At 37.0% G+C, this 21,624-nt stretch overlaps 1 protein-coding gene across 1 annotated transcript in view; it reads right to left on the bottom strand.

The window, feature by feature from the left end:
* Positions 1-21,624, bottom strand: part of CCDC73 (coiled-coil domain containing 73) — a 164,448-nt gene that overhangs the window by 105,007 nt on the left and 37,817 nt on the right. The window contains exon 3 of the mRNA XM_021083216.1: positions 16,312-16,464. Within this exon, the coding sequence (XP_020938875.1) occupies positions 16,312-16,464 (153 nt within the window). The remainder of the gene's footprint in view (positions 1-16,311; positions 16,465-21,624) is intronic.

Here is a 21,624-nt window from a genome sequence, read left to right as displayed (position 1 = left end):
TGCCTCTGGTTACTGCTGTAGTACGGATTTGATCCCTAGCCCAAGACTTCCACATGCCATGGGTGAGGTCAAAAAAAAAAAAAAAAAAAAAAAAGAAAGTATCATAGAGGAGGAGAGTATAAATGCAGTATATTTGAAATGCATTTGAAATTAGGAAACCAGCGACTTAAAATAATCCTGTGTGTGTATATATATGTGTGTGTGTGTGTGTGTGTGTGTGTATATATATACACATTTTATATATAGGCTTCTGTATAAAAACTTCGTGGTAACTGCAAACCAAAAATCTGTATTTGATACACACACACACACACACACACACAAGAAAGAGTAATCCAAACACAATACTAAAGACAGTCATTAAATTACAAGAGAAGAAAACAAAAGAAGAAAGGAAGAAAAAAGACCTACAAAAATATATCCAAAACGATTAACTAAATGGCAGTAAGAACATACATATTGATGATTACCTTAAATGTAAATGGAATAACTGCTCCAAATGAGACACAGACTGGCTGAATGGATACAAAAACAGCCTGTGAGTTCCCAGTATGGCTCAATGGGTTAAGAACACAACATAGTGTCCATGAGGATATGGGTTCAATCCCTAGCCTTGCTGGTGGGTTAAGGATCTGGCATGGCCACAAGCTGCAGCAGAGTCACTGATGCAGCTCAGATCTGGCATGTCTATGTCTGTGGCATAGGCTTCAGCTGCAGTTCTGACTTGACCCCTTAGTCTGGGAATTTCCATATGCCACAGGTATAGCCCATTAAAAAAAAAAAAAAAGCCCCATGTATATCCTGTCTACAAGAGATCCACTTCAGATCTAAGGACACATACAAACTGAAAATGAGTATGGGAAAAGATACTCCATGCAAATGGAAATCAAAAGAAAGAAAGCTGGAGTAGAAGTACTCAGACAAAATGGACTTTAAAATAAAGTTATAAGGGACAAAGAAGGACACTACAAAATGATCAAAGGATTGATCCAAGACAAAGATACAACAATTGTAAGAGTTCCCATCATGGCGCAGTGGAAATGAATCCGACTAGGAACCACGAGGTTGCAGTTTCAATCCCTGGCCTCACTCAGTGGGTTAAGGATCCAGTGTTGCCATGAGCTGTGGTGTAGATGGCAGATGTGGCTCGGATCTGGCACTGCTGTGGCTCTGGCGTAGGCCAGTGGCTACAGCTCTGATTAAACCCCTAGCCTGAGAACCTCCATATGCCACAGATGCAGCTCTAAAAAGACAAAAACATAAACAAAAATGAAACACACAAAAAACAATTGTAAATATATATGCACCCAATATAGGAGCACCCCAATATATAAGGCAAATGTTAACAGCCATAAAAGGAGAACTTGGCAGTAACAAAATAATAGTAGGAAGTTTAACATCCCACTTTCATAAATGGACAGATCATCCAGAAAATCAATAAGGAAACACAACCCTTAAGTGAAAAAGTAGATCAAGTGGACCTAATTGATATATATGTGTGTGTGTATATATATATATGTGTGTGTGTATATATATGTATATTTTATAGAACATTCCATCTGAAAGCAGCAGAATACACATTCTTTTCAAGTGCACATGAAACATTCTTCAGGATAGATCACATCTTGGACCACAAATCAAGCCTCAGTAAGTTTAAGAAAACTGAAATCATACCAGGCATCTTTTCTTGCCACAACACCATGAGACTAGAAATCAACTACAAGGAAAAAAACTGTAAAACAAAACAAAAACAAAAACAAAACAAAACAAAAAAACAAAGCAAAACTCACAAACACATGCACTGAAGAAATTGAGGAAATCAAAAAATACTGAGAGACAAATGACAACAAAGACACAACAATCCAAAACAATGTAGAAAGGATCAGCAGAACTAAAAGCTGGTTCTTTGAAAAGATAAACAGAATTAATAAACTTTTAGCCAGACTCATCGAGAAAAAAGAGAGGGCCCAAATCAATAACATTAGAAATGAAAAATAAGTTACAACCAACACTACTGAAATACAAAGGACCAGAGAGACTACCAAGAGCAACTCTATGATAATAAAAAACGGACAACTTAGAAAAAAATGGACAAATTCTTAGAAAGGTACGATCTCCAAAGACTGAACCAGGAAGAAACAGAAAATAAGAACAGGAGTTCCCATTGTGGCGCAGTGGTTAACGAATCCGACTAGGAACCATGAGGTTGCAGGTTCAATCCCTGGCCTTGCTCAGTGGGGTAAGGATCCAGCGTTGCCATGAGCTGTGATGTAGGTTGCAGTCGTGGCTCGGATCCTGCGTTGCTGTGGCTCTGGCATAGGCTGGTGGCTACAGCTCCGATTAGCCCCCTAGCCTGGGAACCTCCATATGCCGTGGGAGCAGCCCAAGAAATGCCAAAAAGACAAAAAAAAGAAAGAAAAGAAAATAAGAACAGACCAATTACAAGTACTGAAATTCAATTTGTGATTAAAAAACTCCCAACAAACCAAAGTCCAGGATCAGATGGATTCACAGGCAAATTCTATCACTCACTTAGAGAAGAGTTAACATCTATCCTTCTCAAACTATTCCAAAAAATTACAAAGGAAGGAACACTTCCAAACTGAGGCCAGATGTGAGGCCACCATCACTCTAATACCTAACACCAGACCAAGCTACCACCAATAAAAGAGAGAAAATTATAGGGAAATATCACTGATTAACATAAATGCAAAAATCCTGAACAAAATACTAGCAAACTGAATCGAACAAAACTTTAATAGGATTATACATCAAATGGGGTTTATCCCAGGGATTCAAGGATTTTTCAATAACCACAAATCATTCAGTGTGAACACCACATTAACAAACTGAAGAAAAAAATCATATGATCATCTCAATAGATATAGAAAAAACTTTTTGATAAAATTCAACATCCATTTATGATAAAAACTCTTCAGAAAGTGGGCACAGAGGGAATTTACTTCAACATAATAAAGGTCATATATGACAAACCCACAGCTACATCATACACAGTGGTGAAAAGCTGAAGGTATTTCCTCTAAGGTCAGGAACAAGGCAAGGATGACCACTCTTGCCACTTCTATTCAATGCAGTTTGGGAAGTCCTAGTGACAGCAATCAGAGAAGAAAAAGAAATAGGAATCCAAACTGGAAAAGAACAAGTAAAACTGTCACTGTTTGCAGATGACATACTACATATAAATAATCCTAAAGATGCTACTAGAAAACTATTAGAGCTCATCAGTGAATTTTGGAAAGTTGCAGGATACAAAATTAATAAACAGAAATCCACTGCATTTCTATACACTAACAATGAAAGATAGAGAAATTAAGGAAATAATCCCTTTCACCATCATATCAATAAAAAAAACCCCACTAGGAATAAACTTACCTAAGGAGGTAAAAAATCTGTTCTCAGAAGTCTATAAGACCCTGATGAAAGTAACTGAAGGTGACACAAACAGATGGAAAGATATACTGTGTTCTTGGATTGGAAGAATTAATATTGGTAAAACGACACTACTACCAAGGGCAATCTATAGATTCAATGAGAAGAGGAAGGAAGTGGGGTGGATGGGGAGTTTGGGGTTGGTATATGCTAAAGTATTACATTTATGGATCAACAATGGGGTCCTAGAGGGAACTATGTCCAATCTCTTGGGGTAGAACATGACGGAAGACACTATGAGAAAATGTACATAAAAGCATGACTGGGTCACTATGCTGTACAGCAAAAATTGATTCAACACTGTAAATCAACTATACTCTAATAACCAAAAAAGATAAGGAATGAACAATGGTTCAAACACACCAGGCTGGCTTTGAGAATTTATTTCAACATATATTCTAGCTATTGTAAGGTGGAAAAAAATCAATATATGTTACTTTACACTCAATTTAGTACCTGGTGAAGTGTAGTCTCAAAAATCCCCACTTCTACATTTTAATTTGATTTTCAGTAATGATCCTTAAAGATATCTATGCCATCATTTTTATACAATGTGTATGGCAAAAAGAGTATCTCAATAAATATTTGTTAAATAAAAGTTTTAAAAAATAAAAATAAAAAAACACAAAATTCACAAATAAAAGCTGAGAAATCTCCACCCAAATGGACTGGAAACCTTAAAAAAGATAACCTATTTCAGAAGACAAAGAGGAGGCCACATCAAGAGGTAGGAGGGGCAAGTTCGTGATATAAACAACCTCATACCTCCCGGGTGGGAAGCTCCACAGACTGTAAACTAACTGGTTCACAGAGACTCACCTACAGGAGAGTTCTGAGCCACACATCAAACCCTCACGTTCGGGGATCTGGCACTGGGAGAAAGAGCCCCTGGAACATCTGGCATTGAAGGCCAGTGGGACTTGTGCACAGGAGCTCCACAGGACTGGGGGAAACGGAGACCCCATTCTTAAAAGGTGCACACGGACTTTCACATGCACTGGGTCCCAGGGCAGAGCGAGATCTCCATAGGTATCTGGGTCAAACCTGACTGCAGTGCTTGGAGGACATCCTGGGAAAACAGGGGTGAATGTGGCTTGTGAGGGAAGGACATTGGAAGCAAAGCTCTTGCCTTTATCAGCAGCATGCCTTTCTCTGGAGGTGGCCATTTTGGGAAAATCTGGCCCCACCCATCCATCAGCACTGAGAAGCCCCAGGGCAAACAACAACCCAGGTTGGATCACAGCCCCACCCATCAGTAAACAGGCTACCTAAAGACCCCTCAGGCACACAGCTGCCTGTAATCCCATCCAGAGACTAAGCCCCACCCACCAGAGGGATTAGAATCAGCCCCACCTACCAGTGGGCAGGCATCAGCCCCTCCCATCAGGAAGCCTACAGCAAACCCCTATACTGACTTCAGCCAGAAGGGGGAAGGAACCAGAAGCAAGAGAGGCTACATCTCTAGTATCTGTAAAAAGGTCATCACAGCAAAAACCTACAAAAATGAAAAGACAGAGAACTACAACTCAGATGAGGGAGAAAGGAAAAACCCCAGAAAATCAGCTAAGTGATGAGGAGATTCTCAGCCTCTAGGAAAAAGACTTTGGATTGTTGATGCTGAAGATGATGCAAGACATTGGAAATAAACTGGAGGCAAAGATGGATAACTTACAGAAAATACTGAGCAAAGAGATACAAGATATCAAAGTTAAACAAGAAGAGATGCAAAATACAATCACTGAAATAAAAAATTCACTAGAACCAGCTAACAGCAGAATACAGGAGGCAGAACAAATAAGCAAGGTGAAGGACAGATTAGTGGAAATTACGGATGTGGAACAGAAAAGAGAAAAAAGGTTGAAAACAAATGAAGAGAGTCTCAGAGAACTCTGGGACAACGTTAAACGCACCAACATCAGTATTATAGGGGTGCCAGAAGAAGAGAGAGAGAAGGGGACAGAAAAAATATTCCAAGAGATAATAGCCGAAAACTTCCCTAACATCAGAAAGGAACCACTCACTCAAATCCAGGAAGCACAACGAGTACCATATAAAATAAACCCAAAGAGGAATACACCGAGACTCATATTAATCAAACTAACCAAAATTAAAGACAAAGAGAAAATCTTGAAAGCAGCTAGGGAAAAGAAACAAATAACATACAAGGGAACCCCAATAAGGTTATCGGCAGATTTTTCAGCAGAAACTCTGCAGGCCAGAAGGGAATGGCATGATATACTTAACATGATGAAAGGAAAAAACCTCCAACCAAGATGACTTTACCCAGCAAGGCTCTCATTCAGATTTGAAGGAGAAATCAAAACCTTCACAGATAAGCAAAAGTTGAGAGAATTCAGCAACACTAAACCAAATACTAAAGGACCTTCTCTAGGCAGAAAAGAAAAGACAGCAACAGGAAACAAAAATCCCGCAAATGACAAGGCTCACCAGTAAAGGTACATATATAGTAAAGACACAAAATCATCCATGCACAATTATACCACCCAAACCAGAAATCATGAAAAGAGGTGGGTACAAATGCAGGACACTGGAGATGAACTTGCAATTAAGAGAACAACAACTTAAAACAATCTCATATACATATAGACTCTTATATCAAAACTTCAGAATAACTGCAAACCAAAAATCTACAATTGATAACACAAATAAGGAATCTCTGGAGAAGAAATATATCTCATACTAAATAAGTACATAATCCACCATGAAGGGGATCATTTGACATCATTCTCGGAATGCTGAAGTCTTCTTAGATCTGATTCTGATTTCCTCTCCATCAAAGAATTTATGATAATTATAATTAAATAATGCAACTGTACAATTAAATAATACAGTTCTACAAAAAAAATAAAAAATAAAAATAAATAAATAAATGTCCTTTTCTGTTTAAACTCCAAAAACCAAATCACATATAACTTTATTTTATTTTATTTTATTTTTATTTTTTTATTTTTTATTTTTTTGTCTTTTCTAGAGCCGCTTCCCATGGCATATGGAGATTCCCAGGCTAGGGGTCGAATCAGAGCTGTAGCCGCTGGCCTACACGGGATACAAGCCGCGTCTGCTACCTACGCCACAGCTCATGGCAATGCCAGATCCTTAACCAACTTAGCGAGGCCAGGGATCGAACCCACAACCTCATGGTTCCTAGTGGGATTTGTTAACCACTGTGCCACTACGGGAATTCCCCATAATTTTATTTTTCTTGTCTGTCTTTTACATTGGTATTGGTCATACATATTTCTTGGCATACCTAATACTTAATTATTTTAAATTTTTTATAGTAAAAAAAAGCTCAAATTAACAGAAAAGGTGTGAAAATGTTACAAAGAACTTTACACTTCTGAAGTAGCCGTGGATAACTGTTTAAAATATATCTTTCCAAAACTGTTTTCAGTAGCTATATAAACATTTTTAACTTTTTTTTTTTTAACAATTTCCACTTTCATTTAACAACATAGTCCACATTACACAGTTCTCATACACACAAATTTCAGTTACTTTGGTTTGGTTGAATACCACCAGTTACCCAACAATATGGTCGAAATTTCAGTTATCATGGTTAATTACTGTAATTGCAGAAACTTCACTGCTAACTCTTCAGTCCATAAATCACTACATAAATAACACAGGTGCAACATGATCAGTGATCAATTATGTCATTTCTTTCACAGTCAATGACTGGTCACTGTGTATCTGTTATTCAATCTACACAAAGGCAGTAAAAGCATTAAGATATGTTCCTTTTTAGTCTCCCAGTGATAAAGCCATGTAACATTTTATAGAAACAGAAAATTTATAAAGGAAATTGGCCAACAAAGATGAAAATGCAAAAAAAAAAAAAAGGCAGGGTGGGAAGGACAGAGAGAGAGAGGGAGAAAAGATAACACTGAAAGTAAAATTAAAATCAAATATATATGGAGTTATAGAAGAAACAGCTGGAGCTCCTGCCGTGGCTCAGCAGTAACGAACCTGACTATGAGGATGTGGGCTCAATCCCTGGCCTCACTCAGTGGGTTAAGGATCTGGCGTTGCTGTGAGCTGTGGTATAGATTGCAGATGTGGCTCAGATCTGGCATTGCTGTGGCTGTGGTATAGGCCAGCAGATGTAGCTCCGATTTGACCCCTAGCCTGGGAGCATCTATGTGCCACATGTGCAGCCCTAAAAAGCAAAAACAAACAAAAAAAAAAGAGAGAGAGAGAGAGAGAATAAGAGGAAGAAGAAGAAATAGCTGACCATAGGCATGTACTACCACCATTTGAGATCCTAGAAATGTAGGTAAGGGAACACAGACAAGCTAAACATAGCAACATAAATGAGGAAAGTGATTGGGATGAAAAAGATGAAGGTGTCCCAGAGCACATGATGCCAGAAAAAAATATCACTTATTAAAGGAGAGCTCTCAAAAGTATTTGACAACATCAAAAACACAACAGATAAAATGTGAGAAGCTGATCCAGACTTGAACAGGAGTATTGTAATTTGCAAAGGCAGAGAAATGATGCTCTCTCCATATTGTAAGTTACATAACAAGAATAAAGCAAGTACTGTTAAATTGACCTGATTAAGTTATTTTACAAAGAAATAAAACACTTTGATTTTAATGCATCTAATGTTTTAAATTAAGGTGTATTAAATATTATTTTTCATTTTCCTTTACATGTATGACATAAAAAGTATATATTTTCACAAATATTTTTAAGTCACAGAACAGTCACAACTTTTAATATTGATGAAGATCATTTTGCATTTTTTCAACATGCAAGGTCATTTCTATGGTCCCATGGTACCATATACCATGCACATCTCCCGTGTTAGTACATACGTACCTCCCTTATTTTTAAAGAGCTACATAGTGTTCCACATATTTGAATCAGTCACCTAGTTCTATTTATCAAATCATTCCGAAAACGTGGTGATTTAAAATAATTTATCAGGTCTTATGATTCTATATATTGACTGGGCAATTCTTCTGCTTCACAAGCTATAGATCAGGTTATTCATACAAATGCATTCATTTGGTAGTTTGGCTGTGCTAGTATAACCATGATATTCTCTCACTCCAGGTCTCTGCCCATGTAGCTTCTCACCATTAAATAATCTATTCTGAGCTTTATGGCATGGCAATTGGCTTCCAAGAGGTTGACTGTCAAGGAGAACAAGTCCTAATGGGGAAGTATTTATCAAACCTCTCCTAGTATCATGCTTGTTAATGTCCTGCTGGCCAAAGCAAGTCACATAATCAGGGCTAAGTTAATGTGAGAGTTACATACTCAAGGGCATGAACACCAAGAAGTATGAATTACTGGAAGTTACTGATGTCACAGTATCACTTATTCACTACCTGTTGATAGACATTTAGATTGTTAATTTTTTCCATTATAACAATATAATAAATATCATAGTAAAAAAAACCTGCCCAATTAAGTCCACACACAAAAGATTATCCTAGATAAAAATGTAAACTGTTCATATTCAATGACCAGGAAATTCTACATTTTTAATTTAGATAGATAAAACTCAATTTCTATTATATGCACCAATTACTATCAATAAATAAAGGATGTAATAGTACCGACTCCTGAAAAATCTTGCCAACACTAGGAGTTATTCATCCTTTTAATATTTTTTTAATAATTTGCATGTATTTTATTAGTAGTAAATTTAAGAATATTTTTATATATGTTATGATAATTTATATTCTTTATTTTCATTTTTCTGTTGGGTTACCTTTTGATATAATGAAATGTTTTATAAAGAGATATTGGCCCTTTTTTCCATTTTGCATATTACAAGTATTTTCAATCAGTCACTTGTTTTTTAACTTGGTTTATGACAGTTTTACCACATCAATGCTAACAGTTATATATCATCATATCTACTCATCTTTTCCTTCAGGAAGGATAATCTCTATTCTCAAGACTACAAAAATTATTTCTAATATTTTCTAATATTTGCATACATTTTTTCTATGCATTATGTTTTTTACTAAATCTGATTTTTATGTATAAAATATGTATAAACTGTCCAAATGCTATTTATTATCCGTCCTTCCTCTCTTCTACTGTATTGATTTACCATTTTACCAATCTATTTATTACTCCAAAGGTGTGGCATTTTTAACTATTAAAATTTAAAACAGGATGTTTTAAAACTTGATATGGCAATTAGCACAATTCTTATCTACAAAATTTTCTTGTCTATTACGCATACATTTTTCTTTTTCTAGTTTTATGGAGATATAACTGACATATATAGTATTGTATCAGTTTAAAATGTACAACATAATGATTTGATATATATGTATAGTCATACGTTTTTCTTTTTTTTTTTTTTCAGGGCCCCGCCTGTGGCATATGGAAGTTCCCATGCCAGGGGCTGAATCAGAGCTACAACTGCAGGCCTATCCCACAGCTACAGCAAAGCCAGATCCAAGCAGCGTCTGCGACCTACACCACAGCTTATGGCAATGCCAGATCCTTGACCCCTGAGCAAGGCCAGGGATTAAACCTGCATCCTCATGAATCCTAGTTGGATTTGTTAACTGCCGAGCCACAACGGGAACTCCTAGTCATATATTTTTCTTAAAGGTATAACTTTAGAATCATCCTGCCATATTCTAAAAAAATACCCCATTGGGTTTCAATGGGCATTGCATTAAATTTTGGAACCTATCTTAGTCCACTCCAGCTACTTTTAAAAAATACCACAGGCTGGATAGTTTATAAATATCAGAAATGTATTTCTCACCCTTCTGGAGACTAGAAGTCTGAGATCAGGGTACCTAACATGCTCAGGTTCTGTGTTTGGAGAGAATTGCTTCCCAGTTCATAACCTCACAAGGTGAAATGGCCAGGAAGCTGTGTTGGGCCTCTTTGATAAGGGTATTAATCCCATTCATGGGGGTTTGGTCTGATGAGTTGGATATTATATTTCAACATATCAATTTGGAGGGGACACTAACATCCAGACCACAACAGATGCTTTGAAAGAACCTCTAGAAATTAAAATAACAAACAGAAAAAAACGACAGATTACCCACAGAGGAACAATTAAATTAACAAATTTCTCAATAGCAACAAGAGTTCAATAAAATCTCTTTAAAACACTGAAAAAAATATAAATATCAATCTACAATTCCATGGCAAAATAAAGACATTTTCTGGCGAGAGAGAGAGACAGAGAAAGGCAGCCTTGAGTTTACCATTAACAGATGTTTCAAAATCAAAACTAAGAAATGCAGACTATCCTAGAAGAGAACATAAGCAAAATATTCTCTGACATCAACCATACAAATGTTTTCTTAGGTCAGTCTTCCAAGGCAGCAGAAATAAAAACTAAAATAAATCAGTGGGACCTAATCAAACTTACAAGCTTTTGCACAACAAAAGAAACCATAAAAAAAAAAAAAACCTGTAAAACGGGAGAAAATAGTTTCAAACAATGTAACTGACAAGGGCTTAAACTCTAAAATACACAAGCAGCTTGTACAACTCAACAGCAAAAAAAAAAAAAAAAAACCAAAGCAACAACCCAATTGAAAAATGGGCAGAAGACCTGAATAGACATTTCTCCAAAGAAGATACACAGAGAGCCAACAAGCACATGAAAAAACGTTCAACATCACTAATTATTAGAGAAATGCAAATCAAAAATACAATGAGGTACCACATCACACTAGTCAGAATGGTCATCATTAACAAGTCAACAAATAACAAATGCTGGAGAGGGTGTGGAGAAAAGGGCACCCTCCTTCACTGTTGGTGAGAATGTAAATTGGTACAAACACTATGGAAAACAGTATGGAGATACCTCAGAAAACTAAATATAGAACCACCATATGATCCAGCAATCCTATTCCTGGGCATATGCCCAGACAAAACTTTCACTGAAAAAGATAAAGGCACCATTATGTTCACTGCAGAACTATTCACAACAGCCAAGACGTGGAAACAACCTAAATGTTCACTGACAGATGAATGGATTAGGAAGATGTGGTATATATACACAATGGAATACTACTCAGCCATAAAAAAGAACAAAATAATGCCATTTGCAGGAACATGGATGGAACTAGAGACTCTCATACTAAGTGAAGTCAGAAAGAGAAAGACAAATACCATATGATATCACATATCTGGAATCTAATATATGGCATAAATGAGCCTATCTACAGAAAAGAAACTCATGGACTTGGAGAACAGACTTGTGGTTACCAAAGGGGAAGGGGAGGGAATGGGATGGACTAAGAGTCTGGGATTAGTAGATGCAAACTACTGCATTTGGAGTAAAGAAGCAATGAGATCCTGCTGTGTAGCTACTTGTGATGGAACATGATGGAGAAAATGTAAGAAAAAGAAGATATATATATTCTCAAATATATATATATGTATATTCGATACACACATATGTACGTATGCATGTATAAATGGGTCACTTTGCTGTGCAGCAGAAATTGATAGAACATTGTAAATCAACTATAATAGAAAAATTTAAATCTTTTAAAAAGTAATGTAGACTAGATGGGCCAATTTCCGGAATACACAGAAGACAGATTCAACATTTTTTTTAACCAGGATAAAGCTTACTAGACAGCTATTACCCTTTTTTAAGACTTATTGTAGGAGTTCCCATTGTGGCTCAGTGGTTAATGAGCCCGACTAGCATCCAGGAGGACATGGGTTCAATCCAGGAGGACACGGGTTCAATCCCCGGCCTCACTCAGTGGGTTAAGGTTCCAGCGTTGCCATGAGCTGTGGTGTAGGTCACAGACATGGCTTGGATCCCACATTGCTGTGGCTCTGGCATAGGCTGGCGGCTACAGCTCCAAGTGGACCCCTAGCCTGGGAACCTCCATATACTGCGGGTGCAGCCCTAAAAAGACAAAAAAAAAAAAAAAAAAAAAAAAAAGACTTATTGTAACATCAAATCCAGGATGCTTTACTACACTGGCATATTTTCTCTCTACTGTTTAGGAAGATACAAACTCTATTTCTATTCATTTATTGGTTACCATGGAAATTTTAATATGCCCACATATCTAAACAAAGTATACAGTTGGCCAATATCTTTACCTCCTTCAGAACCTACAACTCAATCCCATCCAGGCTTATCAATAATTATGGCTCAGTATTTTAGTTCTACCTCTTTAAACTTTGCAAATTAAATATAATTATTATTAGCTGTGATTAGGTTTTAATCTTTTTCTTTCTTTTCTTTTCTTTTTTTTTTTTTCTTTTGGCCACACCCACAACATTCAGAAGTTCCCAGGCCAGGGATCAAACCCATGCCACAGCAACAACCTGGGCTGCTACAGTGACAAACTAGATCCTTAACTCACCATGCCACAAGAGAACTCCTGCTTTTCTTACTTCATTTCATTTTATCTGCTTTTTTAGGGCCTCACCCTGGCATATGGAAGTTCCCAGGCTAGAGGTTGAATCAAAGCTACAGCTGCCAGCCTATACCACAGCCACAGCAACACAGAATCTGAGCTGCATCTGTGACCTGCACAACAGCTCATGGCAATGCCAGATCCCCGACCCACTGAGCAAGACCAGGGATCAAACTCACATCCTCATGGATACTATCAGATTCGTTTCACTGCACCACAACAGGAACTCCCTGCTCTTCTTTTTAAATGCTAAATGAAAATGTCTCTTCAGAAACTACTAAAGGGAAATATTAAAATTTTATAGTAAAGATTCAGGTCAGAGAGGGCATATGACATAGTATCTCATTAACAGATCCTATTGAATAAAGTCTATTCTTGCTCAGCTGTATCATACATGCTTGCATAACATTTTGTACAAAAATGTTCATAGTAGCTTTATTCATAATAGCCAACAACTGGAAACCACCCAACTGTCCATCAATAGGTTAAGAAAAGAACAAACTCTATCACATTTATACAAGAGCTTACTACTTGATGATTAAAAGGAACAAGTTACTGATAGTACAACATGAATGAAAATTAAATATTATAGTATGAAAACTTACACAAAAGACTATATGATTCCATTATATGAATTTCTAGAATAAAAATAAACCAATCCATGGTGAAAAAAATTAGAACAACGGTTGCCTCTAGATGGATAGGGATGAGGCATAATTGAGAAGGGGCATGAAGGAACTTTCTAGGGTAGATAGTAATGTTCAACATTCTAACAAGGGTTTGGGTTACACCCAAGGGTTTGTTAAAATTCATGAAATGATGTACTTAAGAACTGTACATTTCACTGTGTATAAATTTTATATTAAAATAAAAATACATAACTAAATATTGAACTCTAATAATGCATACTGAAGTATACCAATTTCAAACTCACATGGAAATACCTTTAAAAATAAGACCAATGATAGAGAGATATATATGAGATCAAGCATAGAATCCGGGTGGTAAGTATATTAGGTTCCCACTGTGGCTGTAACAAATTACAACAAATGTACCAACTTAAAATAATTCAAAACTTTTTCTGTTACAGTTCTGGAGGTCAGAAATCTGAAATGTCCTTACTGAGCTAAAATCAAGGTGTTGGCTGGCTACATACCTTGTGAAGTCTCTATGGGAAACTCCTTGCCTCTTCCAGTTCTACCTGCATTCCTTGACTCATAGCTTCCACCCTCCATCTTCAAAACCAGCAGCATAACATCTTCAAATCTCTCTTTGACCACACCCCCTACTTCTGCCATCACATCTTCTTCTCTGATTCTGATTATCTTGCTTCCTTCTTATTAGAACCTTTGTGAACATATCAGACCCAGCTGAATACTTCAGCATAATCCCTATATCTCAAAATGTATAACTTTATCACATCTGCAGTCCTTTTTGCTATGTAAGGTAACATATTTACAGGTTTTGAGGGTTAGAATATAGATATCTTGGTGGTGGCCATTACTCTGCCTTTCACAGTGGGTATATGGGTGTTGGCTGCTAAATACCTTCAACTATTATGTATTTTTGAAATGTTCTTATTAAAACATGGGGGAAAATTAAAATCCAGCAATATGGACAAAGTGTTGTCATTATAGTAACTGTGAAAAGCATAATTGTCATTTTCCAATAAAAGAAGGAATTTTCTTCTTTTTAAGAATAAAGTTCCCAGAGTTCCCATTGTGGCGCAGTGGTTAAGGAATCCGACTAGGAACCAGGAGGTTGCAGGTTCGATCCCTGGCCTTGCTCAGTGGGTTAAGGATCCGGCGTTGCCGTGAGCTGTGGTGTAGTCGCAGACGCAGCTCAGATCCCACGTTGCTGTGGCTGTGGTGTAGGCCAGCGGCTACAGCTCCGATTAGACCCCTAGCCTGGGAACCTCCATATGCCGCGGAAAGTGGCCCTAGAAAAGGCAAAAAGACAAAAAAAAAAGAATAAAGTTCCCCTTCCAATGAGGAATGTTACCAAAAGTAGGGTACATTCCTGCCTTTGGTTATTAAAAAGCACTATTTCTATTCCAACTCTGAAATTTTTCAAACCATTTTTAAAGGAAGCCTATTTTTTCAAGTCAGAAACACAAATGGACCAAAATATAATGTTTGAAACATAGTAAAATAGAATACAAAGTTTTAAATAGTTACCTAAGGCTACTTTACTTAGAAAAGATGCCATTTAAGCTAATTTTATAAAAATAGTTATTTTCAATGCTTATCCAAGATACCCCCTTTTTTTTTTCTTTTGTCTTTTTGTCTTTTTAGGGCTGCACCTGCGGCATCTGGAGGTTTCCAGGCTAGGGGTCCAATCAGAGCTGTAGCCACCGGCCTATGCCAGAGCCACAGCAATGCAGGAACAGCTCAGGGCAACACCAGATCCTTAACCCACTGAGCGAGGCCAGGGATCAAACCCATGTCCTCAGGGATGCTAGTCGGGTTCGCTAACTGCTGAGCCACGACACGAACTCCAAAGATATCCTTTTTTTAAAGAAAGATTTCTTCTTTGTTAAATAGACTTTTGTTATATCAACTACAAGCAGCTTTATATAGGATGAACATTATGGTAATTAAATTTCCTTATTATGACAACAAATTTCAATATTTTTAAATTCTAGAACAGGCTTCATGTAATAAAAATGTTTTTTCAGATCTCCTTTTCTCTCACTTACACCTTTTTTCAGGAAGTCACCAAATTCTACTGATTCTCTTTCCTGTCCCTTCTATCTTTGGTTACATGTAAGTCCTAGTGACCTCATCCCTAGATCATTCTTACAATGTTTTATAGTTTATTTTCTTCTTTTCAGAATCTCACCAATCTATCTAATGGAGAGCTGACAACTTGTTCTGCAAATTTAGACCCACAGAATCTCTGAAATGAAATCCTTTTAAAGGTTTTTGTACAATATAGATCTCCTGCTGAAACCAAACATCCTTTTCAATTTTGCACTAGATATCTCCTTTCTAAAAATCTCAAGGTTATCACTTTAAAAATAAGGATATTTTATTATTTGAACTGAGAATACTTACTACATACATTTATTTTGTCACGTAATCATGTTACTTGTCTCATCATTTAATCATTTCATGGCACCTATCTTCTAGCCATACCAAAACTATAACCTCCTAAAGAGCAATTCTTTTTCATCAGCCTTAGTGTCTAGCTATAATACTATCTATGCACTTAAAGGCATGCAGTAAATACTAGCAGACTTACCAAGTATTTAAAAATCTGATCTGTTTTATTTTTACTTTGGTTTATAAATTCCTCTTCTATTCCAACCCAATATTGACTAAATCTAACCTTTTCTCTTTATTTCAGGGCCTGTTCTCCCCCACCGCCCCCCAAGACAAAAAAAAAAAAAAAAACTGGACAAAATCAAGTTCTCTGATTGAAAAAAGCATTTTAAAAAGGAACTTACCCTCCTCATACGTAATTCTTCTAATGCTTCAAGTAAATTTGTTTTGAAATCTAACAGCTGAATAGAAAACAATGTCTCCGAAGAACTTTGAAGAGCAAAATTAGATGATGCTGACTCAGTCTCAAAATCATTCTTCATATTGAAATTCATTTCCTATAATATAAAAGATTTTAACTGAAAAAAATTTATTTAGGTTTTTCAAGTAAAAGTACAGTTACCATAAAAATGTAACAACCTGGAGTTCCCGTCGCGGCGCAGTGGTTAACGAATCCGACTAGGAACCATGAGGTTGCGGATTCGGTCCCTGCCCTTGCTCAGTGGGTTAACGATCCGGCGTTGCTGTGAGCTGTGGTGTAGGTTGCAGACTCGGCTCGGATCCGGTGTTGCTGTGGCTCTGGTGTAGGATGGTGGCTACGGCTCTGATTAGACCCCTAGCCTGGGAATCTCCATATGCCACGGGAGCGGCCCAAGAAATAGCAAAAAGACAAAAAAAAAAAAAAAAAGTAACAACCTGTATCCTATAATCCTCCAGGTTGTTTAACACTGAATAACAGTTCTGTCATCACTGCTATTTGGATCTTGATACATAAAACATTCAGCAACAAAGATCCTATCCTGTTTCTCTGTAGCTGAGGCTTTTTCTCTTATTTTACCCTTGAGACCAAATTTTCCGCCTACAAACACCAAAAGACTGGGTTTCTGATGTGACAGACAAGGATTGGCCCTTCATTAATCATTTTATACCAAGGCTGAGAAAGACACTGTGCTTTCTAAATTTTGCCTTGATATAAAGCATATGGTAAGGATAGGCTAATTAACTGCAATGCAATCTTTAAACACAACAAAGTTGGACTAGGGTAACTGCCTTTTAATAAAAACCAAAGCATTTAAATGTCTTTCTCAACTCATAAAATGTATGAATCAGGCTGCAAGAAACTTCTCTTTACAACTTTTAATTTTAAGAATTATTGATTCACAGGAGTTCCTGCTGTGGATCAGTGGAAACGAATCTAACTAGTATCCATGAGGACGCAGGTTCAGTTGCTGACCTTGTTGAGTGAGTTAAGGATCTGGCATTGCCGTGAGCTGTGGTGTAGGTTGCAGACGCAGCTCAGATCTGGCATTGCTATGGCTGTGGTGTAGGCTGGCAGCTACAGCTCTGATTAGCCCCCTACCTGGGAACCTCCATATGCTGTGGGTGTGGCCTAAAAAGACCAAAAAAAAAAAAAAAACCATTATTGATTCACAGACAGTTGCAAAGAAATGTGCAAGGAGTCCTATGCACCATTCACAGCCCCTCCCAATGTTAATGTCTTATATAATAACAGCACAATATAAAACTGTGAATCTGACATTGGTACAACATACAGAGCTTATAATTATTCTACTAGTTATACATGTACTTGTGTATCTATAATTCTGTACAAGTTTATTATATGCATAGGTTCATGTAACACCACTATAATCAAGATACAGAACTCTGCCATCAACACTGGCTCCCTCATGCAGCTTATTTGTCTCCATACCCACTACATTAATCTGTTCTCTATTTCTATGATTTCATTATTTCAAGAATTATATAAATGGAATCACACATCATGCAATAACTGAGACTAGACTTTTTGCACTAATAATAATTACATTTAGGTTCATCCAAGCTACTGTGCGTATCAACAGTTCATTACTTGCTATTGCTGAGCAATATTCCATGGTGTGAACATATACAGTTTGCTTAAACATGCACTCATTGAAATATGTCTGAATTGCTTTCAGTTTTTGGCTCTTATGAATTAAGTTGCTATGCATATCCACGTACAAGTTTCTACATGAACAAATGTTTTCATTTCTTAAGGAAAAGTGTCCAAGAGTGTAACTGTGAGGATGAATAAATATTCAGGCAATTTTCAGCTTTAAAAGAAACTGCCAAACTATTTTCTAGAGTGGTTATACCATTTTACATTCCTTTCGGTAATATATGAGTAGATCCAGTTTTTCCAAAGACCCACCAGGATTTGGTGTTATCACCATTTTTTATTTTAGCCATTTTGATAGATATTATATCAGTTAAGTGTTCTTCAGAGAAACAAAACCAACAGAATGTGTGTATGTAGAAACAGAAAGATTTATTTTATATCTTTTTTTTTTTCAGGGCCACATCCACAGCATATGGAGGTTCCCAGGCTAGGGGTCGAATCAGAGCTGTAGCCACCAGCCTACGCCACAGCCACAGCAATGCCAGATCCAAGCCATGTCTGCAACCCATACCACAGCCCACAGCAACACTGGATCCTTAACCCACTGAGCAAGGCCAGGGATCGAACCTGCATCCTCACGGATACTAGTCAGATTCATTTCCACTGAGTCACAACAGGATCTCTGAAAAAGATCTGTTTTAAAGAATTGGTTCATGTGATTGTGGGGTCTGGCAAGTATAACGTCTTTCAGGCAGGCCAACACACTGGAGACTCAGGGAAGAGGTAATACTGCAATGCAATCCAAAGACAGTCTGGAAGCAGAATTCCTTCCTCCTTGGAAAACCTCAGTCTTTTTCTCTTATGGTCTTCAACTTATTAGATGAGGCTCACCCACATTATAAAGGGTAATCAGCTTTACTCAAAATCTACCAATTTAAATGGTGATCTCATCTAAAAATTATCTGGAGGAGTTCCCGTTGCGGCTCAGTGGTTAACGAATCCGACTAGGGACCATGAGATTGCAGGTTCGATCCCTGGCCTTGCTCAGTGGGTTAAGGATCCGGTGCTGCTGTGAGCTGTGGTGTAGGTTGCAGACGTGGCTCAGATCCTGCATTGCTGTGGCTCTGGCATAGGCTGGCAGCTACAGCTCCGATTAGACCCCTAGCCTGGGAACCTCCATATGCCGCGGGAGCAGCCCTAGAAAAGGCAAAAAGACCAAAAAAAAAAAAAAAGTGTAACAGGAGTTCCCATTGTGGTTCAGTGGATTAAGAACCTGATATAATATCAATAAAATATCAGGATGCAGGTTCAATCCCTGGCACTCAGTGGATTTAGGATCCGGCGTTGCTGCAAGCTGCGGCATAGTCCCAGATGTGGCTCAGATCTGGCTTTGCTGTGGCTGTGGCCAGCAGCTAAAGCTCCAATTTGACCCCTAGCCTGGGAACTTCCATATGCTGCAGGTGAAGCCATTAAAAAAAAAGACAGTGAGACAATGATGCAAGAAAAGACAAACAGACCTATCAAACAAAACAAGGAATCCAGACCTGTGGGTTGTGTGTGTGCATAAATCATATCAGAAAGGAAGGACTGTTTATTTTCAATAAATAATTCTGGGATGACTGTGTTTCTGTTTTAGAAAAAAAGTGAAAGTTGACCCCTACTTCACTTCATATGCAAAGATAATCCCAAATGGATTAGAAAACCAATTCTAAAGGCAAAAGTATAATCCCATTAGAAGGTAATACAGAATATATTAGCTGTTCTTGAACTAAGGAAGGTTTTTTTTGGTTTTTTTTTTTTTTTTTTTGTCTTTTTGCCTTTTCTAGGGCTGCTCCCACGACATACGGAGGTTCCTAGGCTAGGGGTCGAATCGGAGCTGTAGCCCCTGGCCTACACCAGAGCCACAGCAACGCAGGATCTGAGCCGTCTCTGCAACCTACACCACAGCTCACAGCAACACTGGATCGTTAACCCACTGAGCAAGGGCAGGGACCGAACCTGCAACCTCATGGTTCCTAGTCGGATTCGTTAACCACTGCGCCACGATGGGAATGCCAGGAGGATTTTTTAAATAAGAAAAAAAACACCAATAATGAAGCAAAAGACTAATCTATTTATTATTAAAATTAAGAACTTCTGTTCATCAAAAGATATCATAAAGAGAATAAAGACAAATCATAAAGTAGGAAAAGTAATTTTTAACACATGTAACCAAAAAGATCTAGTATTACAGAATGTATTTTAAATACAAGAAGGAAACAACAGAAAAAGCAATAGAAAAGTGTGCAAGATATTTAAACAGGTACTTCATAAAATAGGATATCCAAATAGCCAATATACACAGGAAAAGGTACTTGGTCTCATTAGTAATTAGGAATACGAAGATTAGAACCCCAATATTCCACAATATACTCATTAGACTGGCAAAAATTTAAAGATAGATATTACCAAGTATTAGTGAAGAAGTGAAGAAATGTCACCTCCCAGACACTGTCAGTGTGTAAATTGGTAAAAACACTTTGGAAAAAAATTTGGTAGTAGAAGGTTAAAGATATATAAACCGTTTAGCAGTATAACAATTCCCCCCAAAACATAATGGCTTAAAATAACAACCATTAAAAAATAAAACAAGTGCCTTTTAAAATATAAATTTTTTTCTAAATATAAAAGGTACTTTTTTTAAAATATAAAAGGTACTTTTTTCATATATGACAAGCCCATAACCAATATCATTCTCAATGGCAAAAAGCTGCAAGCTCTTCCCCTAAGAACAGAAGTAAAGCAAGGATGCCCACTCTTAATTCTCTTTCAATATATACTACAAGCTCCAGCCAGAGGAATTAGGTAAAGAAAAGAAATAAAAGGCATCCAAAACAGAAAAGAAAACATAAAACTGTCACTATTTGCAGATGACATGATACTACATATAGAAAATCCTAATGACTCTACAAAAAAAAACAAAAACAAAAAACCCATAACACTGTTAGAATAAATGAATTCAGTAAATTTGCAGGATTCAAAATCAAAATCTAAAAATCTGTTCTGTTTCTATATACTAATAACCAACCATAAGAAAAAGAAGTTAAGAAAATAATCCCATTTATAACTGCATTAAAAAATAAAATACCTAGGAATAAATTTAATCAAGGAAATGAAAGACTCACACACTGAAAACTACGACATTAATGAAAGAAACTGAAAACAACAAAAAATGTAAAGATGCTTTGTGCTCATGGATTGTAAGAATTAATATTGTGAAAATTTCCGTACTACACAAAGCCATCTACAAATTCAATGCAGTCTCTCAAAATTCCAATGGCATTTTTCACAGAAATAATACAAACACTACTAAAATTTGTATGGACACACACACACACAAAGCCAAACCAACCTTGAGGAACAACAACAAATCCAGAGGTATCACATTTCCTGACTTCAAACTATATTGCAAAGCTGCAGTAATTAAAACAGTACATTAGCAGAGAAACTGACCCATAGATCAATGGAACATATATTCCAGGAGTAAACTACACATATATGGTCAATTAACTTATTACAAAGGAAGCCACAAATATACCATAGGAAAAGAACAGTCTCTTTGTTAAATGGTGTTGCGAAA

Source organism: Sus scrofa, chromosome 2 (assembly GCF_000003025.6).
Source record: "Sus scrofa isolate TJ Tabasco breed Duroc chromosome 2, Sscrofa11.1, whole genome shotgun sequence".
In the NCBI taxonomy this organism is placed as follows: Eukaryota; Metazoa; Chordata; class Mammalia; order Artiodactyla; family Suidae; genus Sus; species Sus scrofa.
Note: the sequence above shows the minus strand (reverse complement) of the source record. Positions and strands in the feature narration are given on the sequence as shown.